The sequence below is a fragment of the Propithecus coquereli genome, unplaced genomic scaffold, assembly GCF_000956105.1.
Source record: "Propithecus coquereli isolate 6110/MARCELLA unplaced genomic scaffold, Pcoq_1.0 Scaffold7, whole genome shotgun sequence".
Taxonomy (NCBI): domain Eukaryota; kingdom Metazoa; phylum Chordata; class Mammalia; order Primates; family Indriidae; genus Propithecus; species Propithecus coquereli.
Genome location: NW_012153062.1, coordinates 13,767,097 through 13,791,442, shown reverse-complemented (window position 1 = coordinate 13,791,442; position 24,346 = coordinate 13,767,097). Strand labels below are relative to the sequence as shown.

At 38.1% G+C, this 24,346-nt stretch overlaps 1 protein-coding gene across 2 annotated transcripts; it reads right to left on the bottom strand.

Annotated features, from left to right (window-relative positions):
* Positions 1-1,221: 1,221 nt before the first annotated feature.
* Positions 1,222-24,145, bottom strand: CTBS (chitobiase, di-N-acetyl-). 2 transcript variants are annotated; one of them, XM_012661129.1, is made up of 7 exons: positions 23,898-24,145; positions 21,303-21,457; positions 20,615-20,783; positions 16,740-16,911; positions 14,935-15,032; positions 14,434-14,595; positions 1,222-1,585 (listed from the first exon to the last, which is right to left on the bottom strand). In XM_012661129.1, the coding sequence occupies exons 1-7, from the start codon at positions 24,063-24,065 to the stop codon at positions 1,394-1,396; spliced, it is 1,116 nt and encodes a 371-aa protein (XP_012516583.1). In that variant the 5' UTR covers positions 24,066-24,145; the 3' UTR covers positions 1,222-1,393. The 2 variants fall into 2 exon arrangements, with proteins under 2 accessions (XP_012516583.1, XP_012516582.1); XM_012661128.1 differs by having other exon boundaries at positions 20,615-20,823; positions 21,319-21,457.
* Positions 24,146-24,346: the final 201 nt, after the last annotated feature.

Below are 24,346 nucleotides of genomic sequence, written 5' to 3'. Positions count from 1 at the left end.
AGACAAAGAGTCTCACTCTGTTGCCCAGGCTAGAGTGCTGTGGCGTCAGCCTAGCTCACAGCAACCTCAGACTCCTGGGCTCAAGCGATCCTCCTGCCTCAGCCTCCCGAGTAGCTGGGACTACAGGCATGCGCCATTATGCCTGGCTAACTTTTTCTATATATTTTTAGTCGTCCAGCTAATTTCTTTGTATTTTTAGTAGAGACGGGGGTCTTGCTCTTGCTCAGGCTGGTCTCAAACTCCTGAGCTCAAACGATCCACCCACCTCGGCCTCCCAGAGTGCTAGGATTACAGGCGTGAGCCACCATGCCCAGCCTGTTCATTGTATCTTAATTAAAAGAAATGTAGAATATAAAAGAACAGGGATATTGAACTTGCATCCAGAGCTATAGTAGAGAGTAGTATCTAAGAATTTAAATATTTTTATTCGTTTATTTTAAAACAAAAAGACAATAGTGATTCAACATATACTATGGAAATGGTTGATTTTACTGTCATAAACAATTGTGTAAATAGGAAATGTAATTATCTAATGTCTTTAGATAATTAGAAGTACAATGCAGATGTAGAAAAAGAAAAACTTAACCATGAAAAGAAAACTAGCCAAGAAATAAATTCTGTATGTCTATAAATGAAGAACCAAAAGTGTAAATGATAGTGAATAGAATCAAGTTCAACACCAAGTTATTCCTATTGTAAAAAATTTAACAGATAAGACTCATAAAATAATTGTAAAATATTAGGTAGCTCTAACTTATTAATTCAAAATATTAGAAGTTACATTTTGTTAATACATTTAATCCTCTATTTTTTTTTTTTTTTTTTCACTAACTGGAGGTTTAGTTCAAGTACCACATGGAGTCAGGAAGCAGAAAAATTATTTTCATCAGTTTGATGAACCTAAAGAGGAGGCACTCAATTGCAGGTTTTAAATTTAAGATTTATGGTGGGAAAAAAAGGTATAGCACAAACTGCTTCTCAAAGGCTAGGTTTTTAAATATCTATTCTAAGCAAACAATTTCCACTTCAAATTATACATATTTTTAAGCTCGACATTGATTTGTAAGTGTATATTTTATTAATAATATAATGGGGGAAATTTGGCATAATAAAATTCTGAAAGCAGTTTTCCTAATTATAGTGTTGAAAAATCTCATAGAGGCTAATAGAGTAAGTTGACTTGTTTCTTGCCTTTATGTTCCTGGATACTAAAGATATAAATGTGTGTTTTTCAAATTCGAACAATGAAAGCATTTCTTTGTTTTTTTAGTATACTAATAACTAAAGTATATAGCAACATGACTAAAATGTACACATTTTTTATTTCTTTAGATGTATTTATACAGATCATTTCTCTAAATTTTAATAGTCTGACAAAAGATGTTCATCCCTGTCACAGCTTTAGCTTTAAGGCATTCCACATTTCTTCAGTTTGTTGTTTGGCTACAGCATCTCCAGAGTAGTCAAGACAGTTTGCATTCCACATACCAATGCCCCGTAAGCCATAGTTTTGTATATATGCTGCCTTTAAAGAAATGCTCCGAGGATTATCATACCATACTTGATGAAAATGGCCAGCAGGATCCTATACAAATAAATTAAAATGGAAAGTTAAAGTATTCAGTACAATAAGAGGGGGGAAAGTTTCTTAAATCCAGTGATTCAAAAAGGATACAATGAAATAATAAAAATTTTAGGGCCTAATACTTTCCCACTCAATTATTCAATGGCTCTGTATGTGATATAGACGGTCCCCAACTTACAGTGGTTCAACTTATGATTTTTACACGTTATGATGGGTTTATCAGGTATTTAATGCATTTTCCACACAAGATGTTTTTGACTTTCGATGAGTTTTATCAGGACACAACCCAATCATAAGTCAAGGAGCATCTGTACTTTCTAGATATTGCTTATGGCACTTTTAACAACAGCAAAGATTACACAAATGAGCCTCCTAATATATTCTATTTAAGGTCCGTCTCCTGTCCTAAGATTCTTTCCTTGCCCTGATCCAGTGATTATCAGCCAAGATGTACATCTGAATCACTTGCAGGGCTTTTAAAAATACAGCTTCCTGAAACCACATGAAACCTACTGAATCAAAATTCTCCAGGGTTGGTTCTAGGTCATATTTGTTTGTTGTGTGTTTTTAATGTTCCATTAGGCAATTCTGAAGTTAAGGAGATTAATTGCTCTGGTGCTCTAAAACCAGCTTACATGCTTTTTCGTATTCCCTACAGTTCCTGGAAGTGTGCCTAGCTAGGAGTTCAACAGATGATTTTATTTATGATGAATCAGCCAAATCAAAAGGTAATGGCAGTGAAGGAGGAAAGTTCATACTTTTCTAGGTCTTACAGAATTGCTTCTAAAAGCCTGTTAGGTCTGGACTCCATTAGTGACTTAACACACACCTGATTAAAAGCCATAAATTGATTCTGGTCTTATGCTCACCTTCCCCCCTGAACAGTTCTTCTCCCTAGCATCACCTGCCTCTATCTAGTACTAAGACAATCTCTCTCAGGGGAAACATGAGCAAATAGATAAGGGACAAAGGAAAGGAACAGATCTAAGCAAAAGGTTACAGGAAAGGGGAAAAGATTGTAACTAAAAATAATTTACTTATTTTTATATACATTTGGGAAACTTCTTAAAGGCAATTCTGAGCGAATGCCAGTAATATTTATGGTAGCACTCCTGGAATTAGAACAGTCTCCTGAGATGATTACTTTGAAAGACAGTAGTCACTTGGTAAATTCATAAGCTGTGGCATATTTAAATACAGTAGACTCATTACATACAAGCATAATTCATTTTTAGAACTAGACAAAGCCATGCATGCTCTAGTACAGTTGTGATTCACTATTTATTAAAAGGGAATTGCAGGCCGGGCGCGGTGGCTCACACCTGTAATCCTAGCTCTCTGGGAGGCCGAGGCGGGCGCATTGTTTGAGCTCAGGAGTTCGAAACCAGCCTGAGCAATAGCGAGACCCCGTCTCTACTAAAATTAGAAAGAAATTAATTGGACAACTAAAAATATATAGAAAAAATTAGCCGGGCATGGTGGCGCATGCCTGTAGTCCCAGCTACTCGGGAGGCCGAGGCAGAAGGATTGCTTGAGCCCAGGAGTTTGAGGTTGCTGTGAGCTAGGATGATGCCACGGCACTCACTCTAGCCTGGGCAACACAGTGAGACTCTGTATCAAAAAAAAAAAAAAAAAGGGAATTGCAGAACCTGTACCTAAATACGAAACATTTTTGAAGATTCAGGGGCAAATCCAAAAACATATACCTCTGAATTTTGCCATCATTCTAGCTAGTACATTGAGCCTTTTTGGTATCACTAAGAAATTCAAATATCTCAAAATAGTGAAGGATCAAAGGGTGAAAAACTGAGTATATATGAGATTGATTTATGCATTATGATTCATACACCATCCAGAATATCAAGTCCAAGATGAGCTGCTATTGCTGACACAGCATAAGAAGGTAGAATGATTCTATTCAAAAATAACAGAAACTTGACTTTGGTTGCTACAGAATTTTACAATGAATAAAATGAGGAACAATCTAGTTATAACTAGATTGTTTTCTAAAGTACCATTAAATAACCTTCAGTCTTCACCAAAATGTGTCCTGAATTCTAAGACCTTTAAAGAATGTTTTCCTTCATAGAAACACAGTAAAACAGTGGTAACCAGAGGCTGGGGGTGGGGAAAATGGGAGATGTTGGTCAAAGGACACAAAATTTCAGTTAGAAAGGAGTAGTTATTTGGGGGCACCATGAACCACACCCATATAAATCAGCAAACTTAATCAATAAATGTGTGTGTTCTCACTGCTCCACAGACTTGCCATTCCCTTCTCTCTCTCCTCCTCCTTGGGCCTCCTTATTCCCTGAGACACAATATTAAAATCAGGCCAGTTAATAACTCTACAACAACCTCTAAGTAATCAAGTGAAAGGATGAGTTGCACATCTCTCACTTTCAATCAAAAGCTAGTTTAGTGAGGAAGGCATGTCAAAAACCAAGATAGGCTGAAAGCTAGGCCTCTTGTACCAAAAGTTAGCTAAGTTATGTCTACAAAGGAAAAGTTCTTGAAGAAAATTAAAAATGCTACTACAGTGAAAACACAAATGTTCAGAAAGTGAAATAGCCTTATTGCTGATATGGAGAAAGTTTTAATAGTCTGGATAGATCAAATCAGCTGTAACATTCCCTTAAGCCAAAGCCTAATCCAGAGCAAGGTCCTAACTCTTTTCAATTCTATGAAGGCTGAGAGGTTGAGAAAGCTGCATAAGAAAAGTTATGAAGATAGCAGAGGTTCACGAAGCTAAAGAAGCCATTTCCATCAGGGGAAAAAAATAGCAGATCAGTGGTGACCTCCTGGCTCTCTGCTCCCAGAGTGGGAGGTGAAGAACGTGGACAGCTACGCACGAGTGGATCACTCTCCCCCAAGAACAGCATCGTGAATCTGCAGAGAAGCAACGTGGGACAAGCAGTGCTGGAAAAAAAAGAGATGAATTGGAGAATCGACCACAAAGGCTGGGGATTGTGAGATACACAATAGGGAATAGAGTGTGGGACGGCCACACCCGCCAGCCAGGGCAGTGTGATCCGACCCACAGGAGAACAACTGTTCCTCCACTGACCTCCACATCCACTCAGCCAGGGAAGCGACTGAAGTCAGTGCAAAGTTGTGGCATGGGATGACAGGTTATGTGGAGAAGAGACAATAGTGGAAAACATTTTGAACTCCCTGGTGCTCTGTGCTAGGTCCACACGGGGCAGAGGAGGGACTGGTCTGAGTGAACACTTCCCAGGTCCGCAGGAGGGAGTTTGGAGACAGGCACCTGGCCTCCGGCGGTCAGCGGGACCAGAACAAAGGAGGTGAATGCCAAAAGGGAGGCTCTGCCCCTGGAAACCGCCGAAGATTCAGTTGCTCAGGGTGGGACAGAGAGTGCAGGACACTCTACTGGACTGAAGCGAGACGGCATGACAGGGAAACAGTGGAGACAGCCAGCAGCTCATTGAGACAGCCTGCCAAACCCAGTACCTGCTGAACCCTGAGCAGTTGTCCCCCAGTGCTGACTCTCGGGTGGACAGCCACCATTTTGGGGGTCCACAGCCAGGAAACGCTGTGGCGCATTGCGGTTCTGGGCACCACCTCTCACCCAGCCCAGCAGTGGAGGCTGCGCCCTTGGAGGCGGGGAGAAGGGAGAAAAGTCTCTTCCTCTGTGCTACTGGCCTGAATCTGTGGGACCTTGGAACTAAGCAATAGGGGGCAACCTGTTGATTTGGTCCAGTGGGCTAGCTTTGGTCATCTGATAAGAACATAATCTTGGCACCCAGGCCGCTGCCAGCTTTGGGGTTTGTGGACTGGGAAGGAAAATCCTAGCCAGAGTCCTCAGCAATGGCACCAATTGACACCCCCCACCAGGAGCTGCCTCGCAAGTGTGGTGAAAGAGCCCTGAATAACATATTAGCACCTTTCCCCTAGCAGCAGATCAAGAAACCACAGAAGTATATGCTCTCAGGATTGCAGGCACCAGTTTCCCTTACCCCACCTAAAGTGGGAACAGGGCTTAAATAACCCTCAGGAGTGACAAGACATTTCCCTAAGATCAGGGTATTTGTATACCCCATTCAGGAGATTAGAGCCCAACACAAAGGCATTGGAGTACCTTGATAATTGGCTCCTCCACACAAACTACAAGCAACAACAGGGAAGGTAACCCCATAGCTCAACACAGTGCCTTCCATCTCAAACTACTGGAGGGCAGCAGAGTCACTCACTCAAGAGTGATTCACCACCTGGTAGCTTAAGCAAAGGGTCGAAACTCACAAATCTCCTTTGGCAAGAGGTGAAGACAACAGGTAAGAGGTAACTCAACTGGCTAAAACACCTCTAAGGCACTACAGGACCAGCGTGCTTCTCCCCAGCACTGTCAAGGAACATCCCTTTGGGGACTTGAAGATAAGGCCATAAACCCAGCCCCAGCAACTCCAGTTCTTGACAAAGTAGCTTGATGAGAAAAAATCAGTGAAAGAACACAAGAAACATGAAAGATCAGAGAGAAAAGTGACCCCCAAAAGAAAACATTCAATCCCCGTCAATGGATACCAATTTACGCAATACAATTAAATTGACAGAGGAAGAATTCTGAATATGGACTGTAAGAAAACTCAATGGAATTGAAAAGAAAAATAGAAACCCAACAAAAAGAAGCAACAAGAACAATACAGGAAATGAATGAAAAATTCTCTAAAGAAATTGACATACTACAAAAAATCAAACAAAAATTCTGGAAATGAAAGATGCATTTAGGGAACTACAAAACACAGTGGAAAGCTTCAAGAATAGAATGGATCACACAGAGGAAAGAATCTCAGAGCTTGAAGATAATGCCTATGTGCTAAACAAATTGGTTGAAGAAAAAACACAGAAACAAGAGACAAGGACAAAACATACAAGGAATGTGGGATTATGTAAAGAAGCCAAATATAAGAATCATAGACATCACGGAGAGAGAAGAAGAAAATACACAAGGGCTGGAAAATTTATTTCATGGAGTACTGGAGGAAAAGATGCCTGGCCTGGCCAGAAATCTAGACATCCAGATACAAGAAGCACACAGAACTCCTAGGAGACTCAATGTGAAAAGGCAATCACCACATCACGTAGTTATTAGGCTGACCAAAGTAAACACAAAAGAAGCAATCCTTTGAGCAATGAGATGAAAACAGCAGATAACGTACAAAGGAAAACCTATCAGATGAACTGCAGACTTCTCAACTGAAACTTTACAAGCCAGAAGGGACTGGGCGCCTATCCCCAATCTGCTAAAACAGAGTAATGGTCAAACTAGAATTCTCTACCCGGCAAAAATAAGCTTCATCTATGAGGAAGAAATAAAGACCTTCCCAGGCAAGCAATCATGATGGAATTTGCGAAGACCAGACCTGCCCTACAGGAAGTATTCAGACCTGCAGTATACACTGAACAGTGCAATAGACACTCACCAAAGTAAAATCACTCAAGAGGTAAAAGTCTAGAATCTGGATTCCATGATGGCTTGAGGAGTGAAACAAAACAATAGGAATTCACCCAACAATATGAACAGAAATATACCCCAAATATTAATCCTCTCAATAAATGTGAATGGCTTGAATTGTCCTCTGAAGAGACACAGACTGGCAGAGTAGATAAAAATTCACAAGCCAAGTTTCTGTTGTCTAGAGGAAATGCATCCAACTCACAAAGATGCTTTCAGGCTCAACGTCAAGGGATAGAAAACAATCCTCCAGGCAAATGGAAGCCAAAAGAAAGTGGGGACAGCTATACTTATCTCAGATAACACAAGCTTTAAAATAGCAAAAGTAAGAAAGGACAAAGATGGCCACTATATAATGGTGAAAGGAAAAATCCAACAAGAAGACTTAACAATTCTTAATATTTATGCACCCAACTCAGGAGCACCCGGATACATAAAGCAAACCCTGTTTGATCTAAATAGCATGATAAACAGTAACACCATAGAAGCCAGGTATTTCAACACTCCACTGACTGGACAGATCTTCCAAACAGAAAATAAGCAAAGAAATAACGATATAAACAGAGCTCTAGAACAAAAGGGTCTAACAGACATCTACAGAACATTCCATCCAAATAAAGCCGAATATACATTCTTCTCATCAGCCCATGGAACTGTCTCCAAAATTGACCACATACTAGGCCACAAATGCAACCCCAACAAATTAAAAAAAAATAGAAATTATACCATGTATCTTCTCAGATCACAGTGGTATAAAATTAGAGTTCAATTCCAACAGAAGCATTCACCACTTCACAAAGTCATGGAAATTAAACAATCTATCGTTGAATGACTGTTGAGTCAAGGAGGAGATACAGAGGTAAATCAAAACATTCTTCAAACTAAATGATAACAGGGACACAAGTTATCAAAATTTGTGGGATACAGCAAAAGCATTCCTGAGAGGAAAACTAATAGCATTAAATGCTCACATCCAAAAAACAAAAAGGTCAAAAAATCAACAAACTAATAAACTGTCTCAAGGAACTGGAAAAGGAAGAGCAAATCAATTCCAAACCTAGAACAAGAAAAGAAATAACATAAGATCAGAGCAGAACTAAATGAAATTGAGAACAAAAGAACTATACAGAAGATCAATAAAACCAAAAGCTGATTTTTCAAAAAGATAAACAAAATTGACAGCCCTCTTGCTAGACTGAAAAGAACTAGAAGGGAAAGGACTCTAATAAACTCAATTAGAAATGAAAAAGGAGAGGTCACAACAGACACCATGGGAATACAAAATATTATCTTTGAATACTATAAAAACCTATATGCCCCAAAACTACATAATGTGAAGGAAATGGACAAATTCTTGGAAATATACAACCTTTCCTCCCCAACCAGGAGGAAACAGAATCCTGAACAGACCAATATCAAGCACAAAAATTGGAGCAGCAATTAAAAACTTTCCAACAAGGAAAAGTCCCAGACCAGATGGGTTCACATTCAAATTTTAGCAAACATACAAAGAAGAACTCATACTTATATTACAGAAATTATTCCACAACTTTGAGAAAGATGGTATCCTCCCCAACTCATTCTATGAAGCCAGTATCACTTTAATACGAAAGCCACGAAAGGACACAACAACAACAAAAAAAACCACAGACCAATATCCCTCATGAATATACATGCAAAAATCCTCAACTAAATTTTAGCAAATCGAATCCAACAGCACATCAAAAAATAATTCACCATGACCAGGTGGGCTTTATCCCAGAGATGCAAGGTTGGTTCAACATACACAAATCTATAAGTGCAATTAACCACATAAATAAAAGCAAGAACAAAGACCATACGTTTCTCTCAACAGATATAGAAAAAGCATTTGACAAAATCAAGCACACATTTATGATAAAATCTCTTAACAAAATAGGCATAGATGGAACATACCTTAAAATTATTAAGGCCATATATAAAAAACCTACAGCCAATATCATACTGAATGGGGAAAAATTGAAAGCATTCCCGCTTAGATCTGGAATCAGACAAGGTTGCCCACTATCTCCACTTCTATTCAACATAGTGCTGGAAGTCCTTGCTAGAGCAATTAGACAAGAGAGGGGAATTAAGGGCATCTAAATGGGGGCAGAAGAAATCAAACTCTCATTTTTGCCAATGATATTATATTTAAAAACCCCAAGAATTCAACCAAGAGACTCCTGGAATTGATAAATGAATTCAGTAAAATCTCAGGATACAAAATCGATGCATAAAAATCAGAGGCATTCATGTACACCAATAACAGTAAAGCCAAAAATCAAATAAAAAATGTACCACCTTTTACAATAGCTTCAAAGAAAATTAAATATCTAGAAACATGTTTAACGAAAGAGGTGAGAGACATATACAGGGAGAACTAAGAAACACTAAGAAATTGTAGAAGATGTAAACAGATGGAAAAATCCAACTTGCTCATGGATTGGCAGAATCAACATTGTTAAAATGTCCCTACTACCCAAAGTGATCTACAGAATTAATGCAATCCTTATCAAAGCACCATCATCATTCTTTACAGATCTAGAAAAAATAATTCTACATTTTGTATGGAACCACAGAAGACCTCGTATAGCCAAAGCAATCTTAAGCAAAAAGAACAAACGGGGAGGTATCAGTCTACCAGACTTCAAGCTTTGCTACAAGGCTATAGTAACCAAAACAGCATGGTACTGGCACAAGAACAAAGATATGTACCTCTGGAACAGGATTGAGAACCCAGAAATGAAACCATCTGCATATTGTCATCTAATCTTTGACAAAGCAGACAAAAATATACACTGGGGAAAAGAATCTATTTTCAATAAATGATGCTGGGAAACTGGATAACTACATGCAGAAGATTGAAACTGGATCCCCACCTCTTACCTCTTACAAAATTCACGATGGATAACAGACTTAAACCTAAGGCATGAAACCTTAAGAATCCTAGAAGAAAATGTAGAGAAGACTCTTTCAGATATCGGCCTAGGCAAAGAATTTATGAAGAAGACCCCAAAGCAATTACAGCAGCAACAACAATAAACAAATGGGACCTGATCAAATTAAAAAGCTTCTGCACAGCCAAGGAAACTATCATTAGAGCAAATAGACAGCCTACAGAATGGGAGAAAATATTTGCTTTCTATACATCAATAAAGGGCTGATAACAAGAATCTATGTAGAACTCAAAAAAATCAACAAGAAAGAATCAAACACCCCCATCAATAAATGGGCAAAGGACATGAACAGAAACCTTTTTAAAAAAGACAAAATAATGGCCAGCAAACATATAAAAAAATGCTCAACATCTCTAATTGTTAGGGAAATGCAAATCAAAACCACAATGAGATATCACCTAACCCCAGTGAGAATGGCCTTTATCAAAAAGTCCCCAAACGCTGGGTGCCATGGCTCACGCCTGTAATCCTAGCACTCTGGGAGACCGAGGCAGGTGGATCCTTTGAGCTCAGGAGTTCGAGACCAGCCTGAGCAACAGCGAGACCCCGTCTCTACTAAAAATAGAAAGAAATTAATTGGACAGCTTAAAAATATATATAAAAAATTAGCCAGGCATGACGGCACATGCCTGTAGTCCCAGCTACTTGGGAGGCTGAGGCAGAAGGATTGCTTGAGCCCAGGAGTTTGAGGTTGCTGTGAGCTGGGCTGACACCACGGCACTCTAGCCTGGACAATAGAGTGAGACTCTGTCTCAAAAAAAAAAATATATATATACAAACACAATATTAAAAAAAAAAAAAAGTCCCCAAACAACAAACGCTGGCAAGGATGTGGAGAGATAGGAACACTCTTACACTGCTGGTGGGACTGCAAATTAGTACAACCCCTGTGGAAAATAATTTGGAGATACCTCAGAGAGCTAAAAATAGAAATACCATTTGATCCAGCAATAGCACTACTAGGCATCTACCCAAAGGAACAAAAGACATTCTATAATAAAGACATCTGCACTCGAATGTTTATGGCAGCACAATTCACTATTGCAAGGATGTGGAAACAACCCAAGTGCCCATCAATCCATGAGTGGATTAATAAAATATGGTATATGTATACAATGGAATACTACTCAATAATAAGAAATGACAGTGATCTAGCACCTCTTATATTTTCCTGGATAGAGCTTGAGCCCATCCTCCAAAGTGAGGTATCACAAGAATGGAAGAATAAGCACCATATATACTCTCCATCAAATTGGCACTAACTGATCAACACTAAGGTATTCACATGGTAGTAATATGCATTAGGGGGTGGGGAAGTAAACTCACAACTAATGGATGCAGTGAGCACTGTATGGGGGAAGGGTATGCCTCAAATCCTGGCTTGGGTAAGGCAAAGTCATAACATGTAACCAAAATCTTTGTATCCCCATAATATCCTGAAATAAAAAAAAAAAAAGAAGCCATTTCCATAACATAAAAGTGCAAGGTGAAGCAGCAAGTGCTGATGTAGAAGCTGCAGCAAGTTATCCAGAAGATCTAGCTAAGACAGTTGATAAACTACACTAAACAAATTTTCAATGTGGACAAAATTGCCTTCTATTGGAAGAAGATGCCACCATGAACCACAACTTTCCTAGCTAGAGAGAAGTCAATGCCTGGGTTTAAAGCTTCAAAGGACAGGTTAACTCTCTTTATTAAGGGCTAATGCAGCTGGTGACTTTAAGTTGAAGCCAATGCTCATTTACCATTCCAAAAATCCTAGGGTCCTTATTACATTAAATCAACTCTGCCCATGTTCTACAAATGGAACAACAAAGCCTGGATGACAGCATGTTTGTTTATAGCATGGTTTACTGAATATTTTAAACCCACTATTGAGACCTGTTTAGAAAAAAAGACTCCTTTCAAAATATTACTGCTCAGTGACAATGTACCTGGTCATCCAAAGACTGTGATGGAGCAGTACAAGGAAATGAATATTGTTTTCATGCCTAACACAACATACATTCTGCACCCAACAGATCAGGGAGTAATTTAGACTTTCAAGTCTAAATTTGAGAAATATATTAGACTTCCAAGTCTAATATTTGAGAAATATATTTCATAAAGCTGTAGCTACCATAGATAACAGTTACTCTGATGGATCTGGACAAAGTAAACTGAAAACTTAGAAAGGATAGGGGAGGGGGGGCAAGGACAACATACGTAACCTGAGCATTTGTACCCCCATAATATGCTGAAATAAAAAAAAAAGGATTCACCATTCTAGATGCCATTAAGAATATTCGTGATTCATGGGAGGAGGTCAAAATATCAACATTAACAGGAATTTGGAAGAAATTGATTCCAACCCTCATGAATGACTTTGAGGGGTTCAAGACTTCAGTGGAGGAAGTCACTGCAGAAGTGGTGGAAATAGCAAGAGAACTAGAATTAGAGGTAAAGCCTGAAGCTGCGACTAAATTACTGCAATCTCATGATAAAACTTAAACAGATGAAGAGTTGCTTCTTATGGATGAGCAAAGAAAGCAGTTTCTTGAGATGGAATCTACTCCTGGTGAAGATGCTGTGAACACTTGTTCAAATGACAGTAAAGGGTGTAACATTCCATAACCTTAGTTGATAAAGAAGCAGCAGGGTTTCAGAGTATTGACTCCAATTTTGAGAGAAGTTCTACTGTGGGTAAAATGTTATCAAACAGCATCACATGCTACAGAGAAATCTATTGTAAAAGGAAAGTCAATTGATGCAGCAAACTTCATTGTTGTCTTATTTAAGAAATTGCCACAGTCACCCCAGTGTTCAGCAACCACCACCCTGATCAGTCAGCAACCATCAATGGATGTCAAGGCAAAACCCTCTACCAGTGAACAGATTATGACTTGCCGAAGGCTCCAATGATAGTATTTTTTAGCAATAAAGTATTTTTAAATTAAGGTATGTACAATTTTTTAGACATAATGCTATTGCACACTTAATAGATTACAGTATAGTATAAATATAAGTTTTGTACGTGCTGGGAAACCAAAAAATTCATGCAATTTGCTTTATTGCAATATTTGCTTTATTGTAGTACTCTGAAACCAAACCTGCAACAACTCCAATGTATACCTGTATATATAATTGGTTACCGTATCTTTTACCAAACTATATCCATGCAACATTGTTCCCCTGCATAGGTTTAAGAGTGCTGTGAAACAAGGTTCTTTTAAACAAACAGCTCTAAGTATTGCAGCACTTCTCAAGTCCTTTAATATAATGTTGTACATTATAAATCTCTAAGAGGGACATACGACATACAGTGTTTTCTTGATATATTGGCCCATAGCACATGTGTGAATATTTTGCACACATGGGTAATGGTGTGCAAAATATTAACGGTTCCCAGGACAGAGTATTCCTAAATACTGTTTAGGGAAGATAAGATTACAATACATCCTAGTTTCACTAATAGATATATAATTTTGATTCTAAAGTTTAGAAAGCTCTATGCTAAACCTTTCCATATAATTGATATACAGGGATATGCATGTATATCAGTTATAATTTAATACATATAGTGTGTTTGCAGTCATTTTTTTATAAATGGTTATCAGACAATGGTCTGATGTAATGGTCAAGAATATAAACTCTTGCTGGAATTAACTTACATCATGTCATTTTAGGATTTCTTTTAAAGTAATATAATCCACGGTAAATTCAAATATGATTTGTACTTAGACTTTTGAGGTGTGAAAGAGGCTTTATTATGCTAAAGGTAAATTAAGAAAAATATAACTTTTCCTTGCCACTTTGGTACAGCAATTCCTATTTACTAAACACTACCTAACAGGATTGCTAATCATTTACTCTATTTCTTCAGGTTTCCTATACATAATATGTTTGTCTCTAATTTCTAACATTACTTATAATTTGTTTTAATTATGAAATAAATTTGAAACGATACAGTTTTTCCATTGTAAAATTGATGATGACACATCTCCTGTTCTCAGCCTCATTCCTTCCTATGTAAGAGTCTTATCAGAATCTTCAGGCTACTTTGACGTGGAGGCTTTCAGAGGTGGTAACCTATTTTGGCCCAAAGCCCTTTGAAAAACAACAGTTATCACAATTGTCAACTATTAAGGAAACCATGTTTGTGATATGCATGTTTTTTGGCATCACTAAAATGACAAGTTGGCCCAAGTAAAGCAGTTGCACTATTAGCAAAATTCAAATTGCTCACCAGGGAACTAAAGTTCCTGATTACACAGATTCAAAGACAAGTTCATTCATGTAAATAGCAGTCTGTATGTTATGCCCTTCTAAGAAAACTGACAGAAATTCTTAATACCTAATTATTAAAATATACAATTATGAAAATAATAGAATGAATGTTCATAACTTATAAAAAGTCTTACTTTATAATTATAGTAAGGAGCCTGTTGATCTTTATCCCATTGGTTTCCAGAAATAGAACTATTCATTTGCTTCATGATCATTTTATAGGGCACTTGATGTCCTGCGGCATCACTACAAGGAGCGCCCCGGAAAGGGACTTTTGCAATAGTACAAACATGATCCTAGAAATGCAGAAATGTTCATGTTACAGATTATCAATTAAGCACTTAAGAGTCAAATCAGAAAAATAATCAAAAACTATTTGTTATAAATAAAATATATGCTATAAATAGATAACCTGATTATAATGAATAGAAGTTAAAATAAATCTCATTATTAAATAAAAATGTATGATAATCAGAAGCTTTCATGGGATTAAATAATTTAAAATAAATAATTTTTAATCTCAAACTGTATTTCAGAAATTCTAAATAAATTTTACATGTTCCTAATGAAAACAAAAGAAGCTCTAAAAAATATAATACAAAAGAAAAATTACATAACAAATGACCTGTTCTTACCTGAGATAGATTCAGGCATGTATAATCATAACCATACCAGGGAACACCCATTACAAGTTTCTTAGGATTAATGCCCATCTTGATGTAGTCATTATATCCTAGTCAAATAAGGGCAGAAAAACCATATTTTTTTCTCTTCATGTATCTGTTAATGTGTTCATACAAACTATGCAACCACTCAGAGTCTAAGTTAGTAAAAATAAGGTACATTTATGCAAAATAATAATAGTGTTTCTCTAATATATTATAAAACTCATCCCTTAATAACTATAACTTCCATATCTTGCTTTCTAAACCATTTCTTTTTGAATAAGAGAAAACATTCAAAACAACTAAGATCATACTGAAACAAAAAATTCACAAAATCTATATCTAGGAGAAATGACACATTTCAGGAAAGCATGCTAGTTATATCTATTAATTGCTAAGACATGATATAGTTGATATTCTAGATTCTAAAGTTTCAAGAAAGTTCTATAAATCTTAAACTTTCTGGCAGAGATAGTCTCAGAATTTCTTATAGAAATCACAAGTGTTCCATGTTTTACAAATATTCTATAAGTATGAATGATAGCTGGGGATAAGAAACCCTCCCCCACCACCATTCTGTTGTACATAATCTAGTTGGAGGGAACAATGAGAAAAATGAACAAATTCTTGATACTATCAGTCCTTTTCCTTCCCAATGCTGCAAAACATGTTTTTCCAACAAGAGATACTCCTAGATTATCTAGAATGTTGATTTAAATAAGTTTATTGCTTTTCAGAGTCTTTAATGTTATTGTGCACTATTAAATATCCAAAAGAGGGGTGAGGTATGCACATTTCCCAAACATATTTAATAATGACCCTTTTATTGATAGGAAACACAACTGTCATCTCTTTCATGAAACACAATTTTGGAACCTTGAATTAACTAATTACTTTGTAATTTTAACAGAATGAAATTCAGTTATTTTTCTAATTTAAATAGTATTAATACATGTTTATGATCAGATTATTCTATCCAATTAAGACATGATTAAATGAGGCCAGGTTCTAAGATTTTAACCTCTACGTAAAAGAAAAAAAATTTTATTTATAAATCAATTAACAACTCAATTGATACCAACTATCTCAGAAAATTTCAGATTGAGTCCAAAAGATAGCAAGCAATCTTTTATTCAGTTGATTGATGTGATACAAACCGATCCAAACTTTAGAGATAATAATGAAAAGACCATATCAGATGAATGACAGGTCAGAAGTTCTCAAATTCTGATAGGAATACAATTTTTAATATATCACAGGTACTAATAATAAATAAGATAAAACCAATCCTATTAATCATGTAATGTAGGTACCCACACCATTAACTATCTTTGCTATTAAATTATTTAACATTGGTTATTTCAACAAAAGTATTCTGTCAAATTCTAGATAAGCAAATATCTTCTTCATGTGATTTCATGACAAGAGTATTGGAATTGAAATTAGAATACCCGATTGAGTCCGAACTATGTAATACTTCATAGTTGGGCAACCACAAGAACTTAATGTCTTTTATCTCATCTATAATAGAGGGTTAATAAAAACATACCTATCCCACAAGGTTGTTAGAGGAATTAAGTGAAAACTTCAAAACTTTAAAACATTTTATAAACTTTAATGCTCTCCAAATGAAGTGATTTTTATGTATTTCAAGCAAGCTTTACAAATTAAAAAAGTATACACATAACTTAGAAATACTATTAATAAAAGATATCTTAATGTTTGAAGTTCTTGAATTAATATTACTAATAAATGATCATTTTGTGGATTCTTACCAGTTAATGTCTGATTATAGGGAGCATTGGCTGCTGCAATACATTCTGACCAGACCTGACTTTGTTCATCATAAGACATCACAAAAAGGAAGTCACAAGCATCTGCAATTCCAGTATAATTATAGCACCTTCTGTCTATGTTCTTTGGAGACCAAGCTACATCAAAGGTCACCTGTGAAGAAAAACGTATCAGTTTATGTAACATGATCAAATATGCATATTTATGTCAGATTTTTTTTGATTATTTATTTTCTTGCCTCATACTACCCAAGAAAAAAGAACTGCTTACAGTGTATGAATGTAGGGCTCGATACATATAGAAGTAGAGCAGTTATAAGAAATATATTTTTTGCCTATATTCAGCTGACTAGGACATATATTTGGACATACAATGCCCAGGAACAGGGAACTACATAGAAGACAGGTTTTAAACGCGTAAGTCTTCAGAGGCTAGGCTGATTGAAAGAAGTATAACAACAATAGAGTATGGTGGTGCCCCTGAGCAAGTAGAGAGTAAAGGCACAAAAAGAATTCAAATATAAAAGTTGTAAAAAATATTGTGCAGGCTAAATGTGTCACCTATTGGCACAACCTGACTGGGTTATCAGTTTGTCTCCCCGATTCAGAGTTACATTACATGGTAGGTTTGGCCCAGTATTGCAGTTAGAGAATAATGTTATTTTATGGTCCACAGGTGTATATTAACCAACTCAAATTGTCGAACAAATCATTTAAGTGACCTTATTTTATGGAAATATTCAAATAAAACTTGAGGAATAGCTTTCATTTTGAATGGTGAGCCAGCCTTCAACAAGGATGAGTCTGTTTATCTGTTTGTTGCTTTAACCAAGTATTAATTAGCCTTATTTTATCGGTGTACAAATGTTCTAAAACTTCATTAAAGGTTGTTTTTTCTTAATTAGGCACCCAATAAACACTTATTAATTACTTAAAAATTGAGATACTGTAGATAAAATTTTTGTACTTTTGCCAATTTATTCTAGCAAAACTATTTTTCAGGACTTTCTCAAAGTTATCTCTATAATTTTCTGAGTGTTCACATAAAAGGACACTCTGCTTAACAAGTGCAAGCTTTCCTCAATAGCTCTCCAACAAAATGGGTTATGAAGTGTAATTTTTATGTATTGGACCCCACTTTATCACTGCCTCCTGTTACAAAATGGGAGCTATATTATAGTAATAAAGAAAATAAATGACTACATCTAAACAAGTAAATTTCAAATCCATTTTGTAAGTCCTTACCTCTCTCCTGTGCATTAAAAGCATTTTCACCTGGATTTCCTGTCATAATTAGTCTCATTTTTGAGAAGGTAGCATTAGTATACTAGACAGGAAACTGAAAGACTTGGATTCTAGTCTTGGCTCTGTTATAACTAGGTCTATGTCATTGCTAAATCACTTAAAACGGCAGTCCCCAACCTTTTTGGCACCAGGGACCAGTTTCATGGAAGACAATTTTTCCACAGACATAGGGGGTACGGGGTTGGTGGGGAGTGATGGTTTGGCGGTGACTTTGCAGCTGCTCACCAGCACTAGCATCACTGCCTCAGCTCCACCTCAGATCATCAGGCATTAGATTCTCATAAGAAGCGTGCAACCTAGATCCCTCGCATGCACAGGTTTACAGTAGGGTTGGCATTCCTATAAGAATCTAATGCTGTCACTGATCTGACTGGGGGCAGAGCTCAGGCAGTGATGGGAGTGATGGGGAGCAGGAGCGACCGTAAATACAGATGAAACTTCGCTCACTGGCCCACCGCTCACCTCCTGCTGTGTGGCCTGGTTCCTAACAGGCCATGGACCAGTACCAGTAAGCAGCCCAAGGGGTTGGGGACCGCAGCCTTAAAGCATCTGAATTTGTTTTCCTGTGTATAAAAATGAGGGTGTAGAAAAAACTCTTCAAGGGCATTTATTTCTACTTCTTTAATTCTATGACCACAATTCTGTAAATTAATGTCATCATCTTATCCCCAAAACTCATTTCTCCCTCCAGATGCTCTATATTAGTCATTTTTGCTAGTTACCAATTTAAGAACATTTGGGCCATCTTCTGACTCTCTTTTTCCTTCACACCCCACATCTAATCTCACATCTTCCTTTGGGTGTCTTCTCACAGTCGTTCTGCCTCTTCTTTTCCATTAACTAATTCATTTAACAAATATTTGTTGAACGCTTACTGACTGTTAGGGTTATACCATCATCCCAATCCAAACTATCAGTCTCTAATTACTGTATTGTTGAGTTAGTCATTACTGGTCTTCCTTTCTCCTCTAGTTTTACATACTGCCGCAGAATACTCTCCCAAAACACTATTCTACACATGTAAGGCCATTACATACAAAATAAAACGCATACTCCTCAGTCTGACACTCTGGATCTTCCACAATCTGGCCTGCCTTTGCAACTGTACCTCTAATTCATCTAACGTGAACTTGACATAGTAGCCCAAATTGTTCTACTCATCTCTCAAACCTGGAAATAGATATTCCTACTGCAAGGTCTTTGCTCAATCTCTTCCTCCCTGCCCTTTCACTGTAGCTTAATCAGGACTGGCAATTAGGGTGTATTCTATACATCAATCCTAACCTATTAGTAACAACTATCTAAAGAATGAAGAAAAAGTGTCTGAGACCAAAGTTTGTGAGGAGGAGAGGGGTATGATGTCCTGCATACCTGGTATTTGCTATTCTTGATCTATATTGTACTCATCTGAAAAGTTGAATTCTACACTGACCTTCCCTATTTGAATAAAACCACAGAGATGTCATGACGTCTTCACATCACTTATTATTTTACCAGTGATTCTCAAATTTATGATGACCAACTGTACCAGAATCACCTAGAACACTTTGTAAAAATACAAAGGCTCCCTAGGCTCTATTCCCAGACCTACTGAATCAGTCTTGGAATATTTTAAAATGCACTCCCAGGTGATTCTGAGACAGGTTTAGAAATCACAGGTTTATAGTACTTAAAATGCTCTAAAGGTAGGGATATCACTCATTTACTCAATAAACAATTTTTAAATATTGTGTTAGACATCAAGTAGCTATTCTCTGCCTTAAAAAACTCATTGTCTAGCCTAGTAGTTCCTAACCATAATCACCTATGAAATTTTTTTAAAATTATGAACTCTGGGCTTACCCAAAACTTCTGAATAATAATTTCTAGGAGTGAGTCTCAGTGTGCATGTGTGTGTCAGCACGTGAGAGAGAGCATGTATTTACATTTTTTTAATACTCCTGGTTATCTTGATATGTGGCCAGGTTTAAGAATCACTGATCTGGGGCCACACTATCCTTTGCTACCCATAAATTGCCTGGCAAGATGCTTGGTACTGTGATCTTCTGCTCTAATCATGCTCATTATGGCAGTGGGAAAGCACACTGCCTATTGTCATAGCTCTGACAAGTTCTGTGGAGTTAGTCCTTTGAGCTTTACAGGCCTTGAGTACTCTGCAAGTAATTCAGAGACTGTGGAGGAAGTGAGATACTTCCCCAGAACTATCTCTACCCTTGGCAAGAGCTGTCTCTGTCCTGCACTGGTGAAAGCCAATTAGGCCCTCCTGTACTCTTGCTGCCCCCACTGCCTATCTAATATCTGTAACTCTGCTACAAGGCAAGTAGGTGGGGGCAATCCCAGCGTTGTATTCTGATGTGAATAGAGAACAGAGTTATTCCCTTAAAATTCATTAGATAAGAACATCAAAAGTTCCAGAAAATTTTTTTAGGAAGTATGTGCCGAAATTCTTTCCCAGTCCATTTCCATAAAACTGAAATTGTATTAGTCATACCCTCACAAATACATTTTGATAGGGAAAATATGGGGTTTCCAAAAAATAAATGAATTTTTACCTGTGATCCCTCAATTTCACGATGGAAAGAGTCTGTGGTTTCTTTGACTAAAGCAGTTAATGCATCATATTCAGGTGATGAACAATCCACTTCTTGCTCTATATCTATATTAATTCCATCCATATATTGTGTTTTAGCTAAATCAAGTTTTTGAGCTATCCAGGATGCTCTGAAAGTAGGATCAATGATATCCTTTAGGGATACATCCCCTATGGAAGAAGTATACATCTTTTGTACATATATGCTTTTCACAGTTTAATGACATTTACTTCACAAACCCATTCCAAAGAGATCAAAATGTCTAAAACATTTCATTACTTTGGAAGACTACACCCCTAACTTAAGCTTTCCAAATGGAGAAAGAATATACCAAAATAATAGAAAGCCATTACTTACTGATCTCCAAAATAACCATTGTGAATAATCAGTAAAATGATTCTCAAGTCAGAAGCAGAAATTGTGGACTATGTCTAAGTAAAGGTCATCTTGCTAATTAGGAAGTCACATTTTGCTCAAAACCATACAGTGATTTTTTTAAAAATATCTATTTATGAAATTAATTATACAGTATTTAAGATCAATTTTAGGATACTAAAAAAACAGATAAACATAAAAAGGTAAGTTTTTGGAAAGTGAGGACTATAGCAAGTAATACAGATAAATTTACCAATTTGCTGGACTCACTGACCTGGTAAAAAACATACCTTTAAGTACTACTCTGGCTCCTCTTGAATGAGCATAGCACATAAGTTCTGAGTCATATTTTCCAAAAATTGCCACGGTAGTAATCTGTGACCAATCATAAGATTTCCAAGTTTTCTGTCCAACATCAAACACAAAAACCTACCAGAACAAAAGGGATAAGCACCATCATTTAAAACAAGAATATCATGCTGACCATCCAAAATAACATTAAACACCACCATATACCAGGTACCATGGTGGGCACTGAGAGTACAATAGTGAATAAGACATAGGAGTCCCAATATAATTGGTACCAGGGGTAATTAGCCAGGTCTGGAAAGTGGAGAAGGATGGGCCAGGAAGAAATAGTGGCAAGTGCCAAGGCCTGCAGGCAGAGAGACCGTGGTGGTTGTGTAATTTAAATATTTAGTATAGCAAATGACTAGAATTTGGAGAGAGTGAAAAATCAGTGTGGCAGGCAGGGTTAAATCATGTAGGGCCTAGTAAACCCTGTTGAGATGTTGGTACTCCATTATTTATCCTGAGGGAAAGGGAGAGAATAAAAGCATTTTCTTAAAGGAGAAGGCATGCATTTTAGAAAAATCCCTTCAGCTGAAGTGGGAAATGGATTAAAGAGAGGCCAAAACTGGAGGCAGAATAGGGAAGCTGTTGGAGGAATCCAAGCAAGAGATGATGGTGACCTCAGCTAAAATTTCAGGTTTTATGAGCAGGGCACAGTGGCTCACACCTCTAATCCCAGAACTTTGGGAGGCCAAGGTAGGAGGATCGCTTGAGACCAGGAGTTTGAGACCAGTGTGGGCAACACACAAAACCCTCATCTCTAAAAAAGAAAAATTAGCCAGGCCTGGTGGCTGAAACAGGAGGATCACCTGAGCCCAAGAGTTTGAGGTTGCAGTGAGCTGTGATTACACCACTGCACTTCAGCCTGGGTGACCCTGCAAGAGATACCCTGTCTCTTAAAAAAAAAAAAATTAGCATGGAATTGAACAGACTTTAGTTTTAGGAGCTAGACTTAGCCTGCAGACCCAAAGTTATAATTTGCAAGTCCTTGCTTATGGGAAGCCAGCAAGGAATTTCCTTCAGAATCTGTGGGGGCAGTACTTGTAGATGCCTGAGGCCTTTTACCTTTCCACCTGGGATCTGGCTGATGTGTAACATATGTATCGATAGTAGCAGCTATTCCTTTGGAAGGGGGTGTAGCATGACTCAGCTCCAGGCTTGGCCTTCCTTTTGCATAACGAGTTGGGTGGGTGGTCCTGAGATTTTTTATTTTCTCTACACCATGAACATACAAATGAGCATAATTTTGCTTCTTTGTATAATTTGTTTTCAAAATGCCCACAAATGCTGACTAATCCATTAGGTATTGGGTACCATTGAATCTTTCGGATTGTTTAAAAAATGTAATTGGATGTCCATTAAGCTGAAACAGCTCCAGTTCCTTGGATTCCTACTTAAGTAAATGACGTAAACAGTGAATCTAAACTTAAGCTTAATCTATTCAAAACTGCCAACTAATCTCTAACTAGGGACTCTCCACCAGGTCATATCTAAGCAAGGCAAAAACCTACCCCCATAGCCAATCAAGTAATTATTTTACTTTGCCTCCATGTTCAACCTATAAAAGCCCACACTGCTCATTCTGCTAAAGCAGACATTTCTGAACCCCTTCTGGTTTAAGTGATGCCAATTCATAAATTGTTCTTTCCTCAAATAAACACCATTATTTTAATTTGTATAAAGTTCTAACAAGATGTTCATTTCCACACTAGGCAGGTTCTCCATAAACACTTTCACCACTTTTATTTCTCCTAAGCCATGTATAATGTACTTTTTAATTGTCATTTATATGTCCCTGCCTCAAAACTGATGGACCAGATTAAGAACTAGGAATCATTCCTATTTCTACAAAAGAACTGTTCTTTGGACTAAGCCTTTGGACCTCCCTGATACCTTCCAATTCCTGCTACAGTCATCAAACTCGAGGCAGCCAAGTGGTTTTAATATTGCTTCCAAAAGGGTGTTTGATTAAAGTTGCCAGAAGCCTTATATATTGTTAGGTGAGTAAAAGGAAAATTTTCTGAAAAATCTATTTTTACCACCCTTCCGAGGTGGTTTTGAGGTAACATAAAGGAAAGGGCTAGTAGGTATAGAAAAGTAAAGGTAAGCAAAACATTCTGCCTTCCAGTGTACTGTTGGAGTGCCTAAGATTCTTTCAAACCAAATCCTCATTGTCTTGGAAACCAAGAAATGGACTAGTCTATCTTCTTTGTTTTTCACACCCAGGGTGCCTCCAGAGAGGCAGAGCAGGGAAACCAAAGGAACTCGCCTTTGGCTCGGATCTGGGTTAGAACACTTGCCTGCCAAGGCAGGCACTTCCCTCTGTGAGACCTAGGAGTTACTCAACCTCTGAGCGAGTTTCCTCATCTATGAACAGAAGAAAATCCTTAGACAGGAAGGCCGTCAACGAGTAGTTTCAGCACTTACACCACCTTTCTCTCGTTAGGGGTCTGTTCTATTCTTAACTTCTCTGCGGACCTTGAGACCCCGATCCGGGGGAGCAGGGAGAGGTGCTGACCTCGAAGTCGGGGCGGTGGCGGATCGGGCGGCAGAGCTCGGGCTCCGGACACGGGCAGTCGGCCCCGGCCGCGAGCGGCAGCGTCAGCAGCGCCAGCAGAGCCAGCCCGGGGGCGCCGCACGGCTGGCGGGCGAGGGGGCGTCGGCGTCCGAGCTGCGGCTGGGACATGCCAGCCAGAGGGTCACCACGCTGCGGGAGCCAGCTCTTCCCGCTAGACGAGCCGGGCCTGCCGCACGGCGGGTGATCGGCGGCGGCCGTGAGAGGCTCGGGCAGTCAGGCGGCTGGGGGCGGGGGAAGGGGCGGGCCGGGGGGCGGGCGGTGGAGTCGAACACACGTCGTCTCCCCCGCTCATTATCTCCCGGACTCAGTGCTCCTCACTTCGGCTCTGTGTTGTGGTTGGTTCTCTGCTGGTGGAGTCTGAAGGTGGAGTCGTCCCAAAATGGAGAAGT

Coding starts and splice junctions, on each gene's coding strand:
- CTBS (XM_012661128.1), bottom strand. CDS start 24,065: ATGTCCCAGCCGCAGCTCGGACGCCGACGCCCCCTCGCCCGCCAGCCG. Junction 16,912..20,614: donor GTGAAATTGAGGGATCACAG/GTAAAAATTCAT, acceptor TTTTCTTCACAG/GTGACCTTTGATGTAGCTTG. Junction 1,586..14,433: donor CTCCTTACTATAATTATAAA/GTAAGACTTTTT, acceptor TTATTTGTATAG/GATCCTGCTGGCCATTTTCA.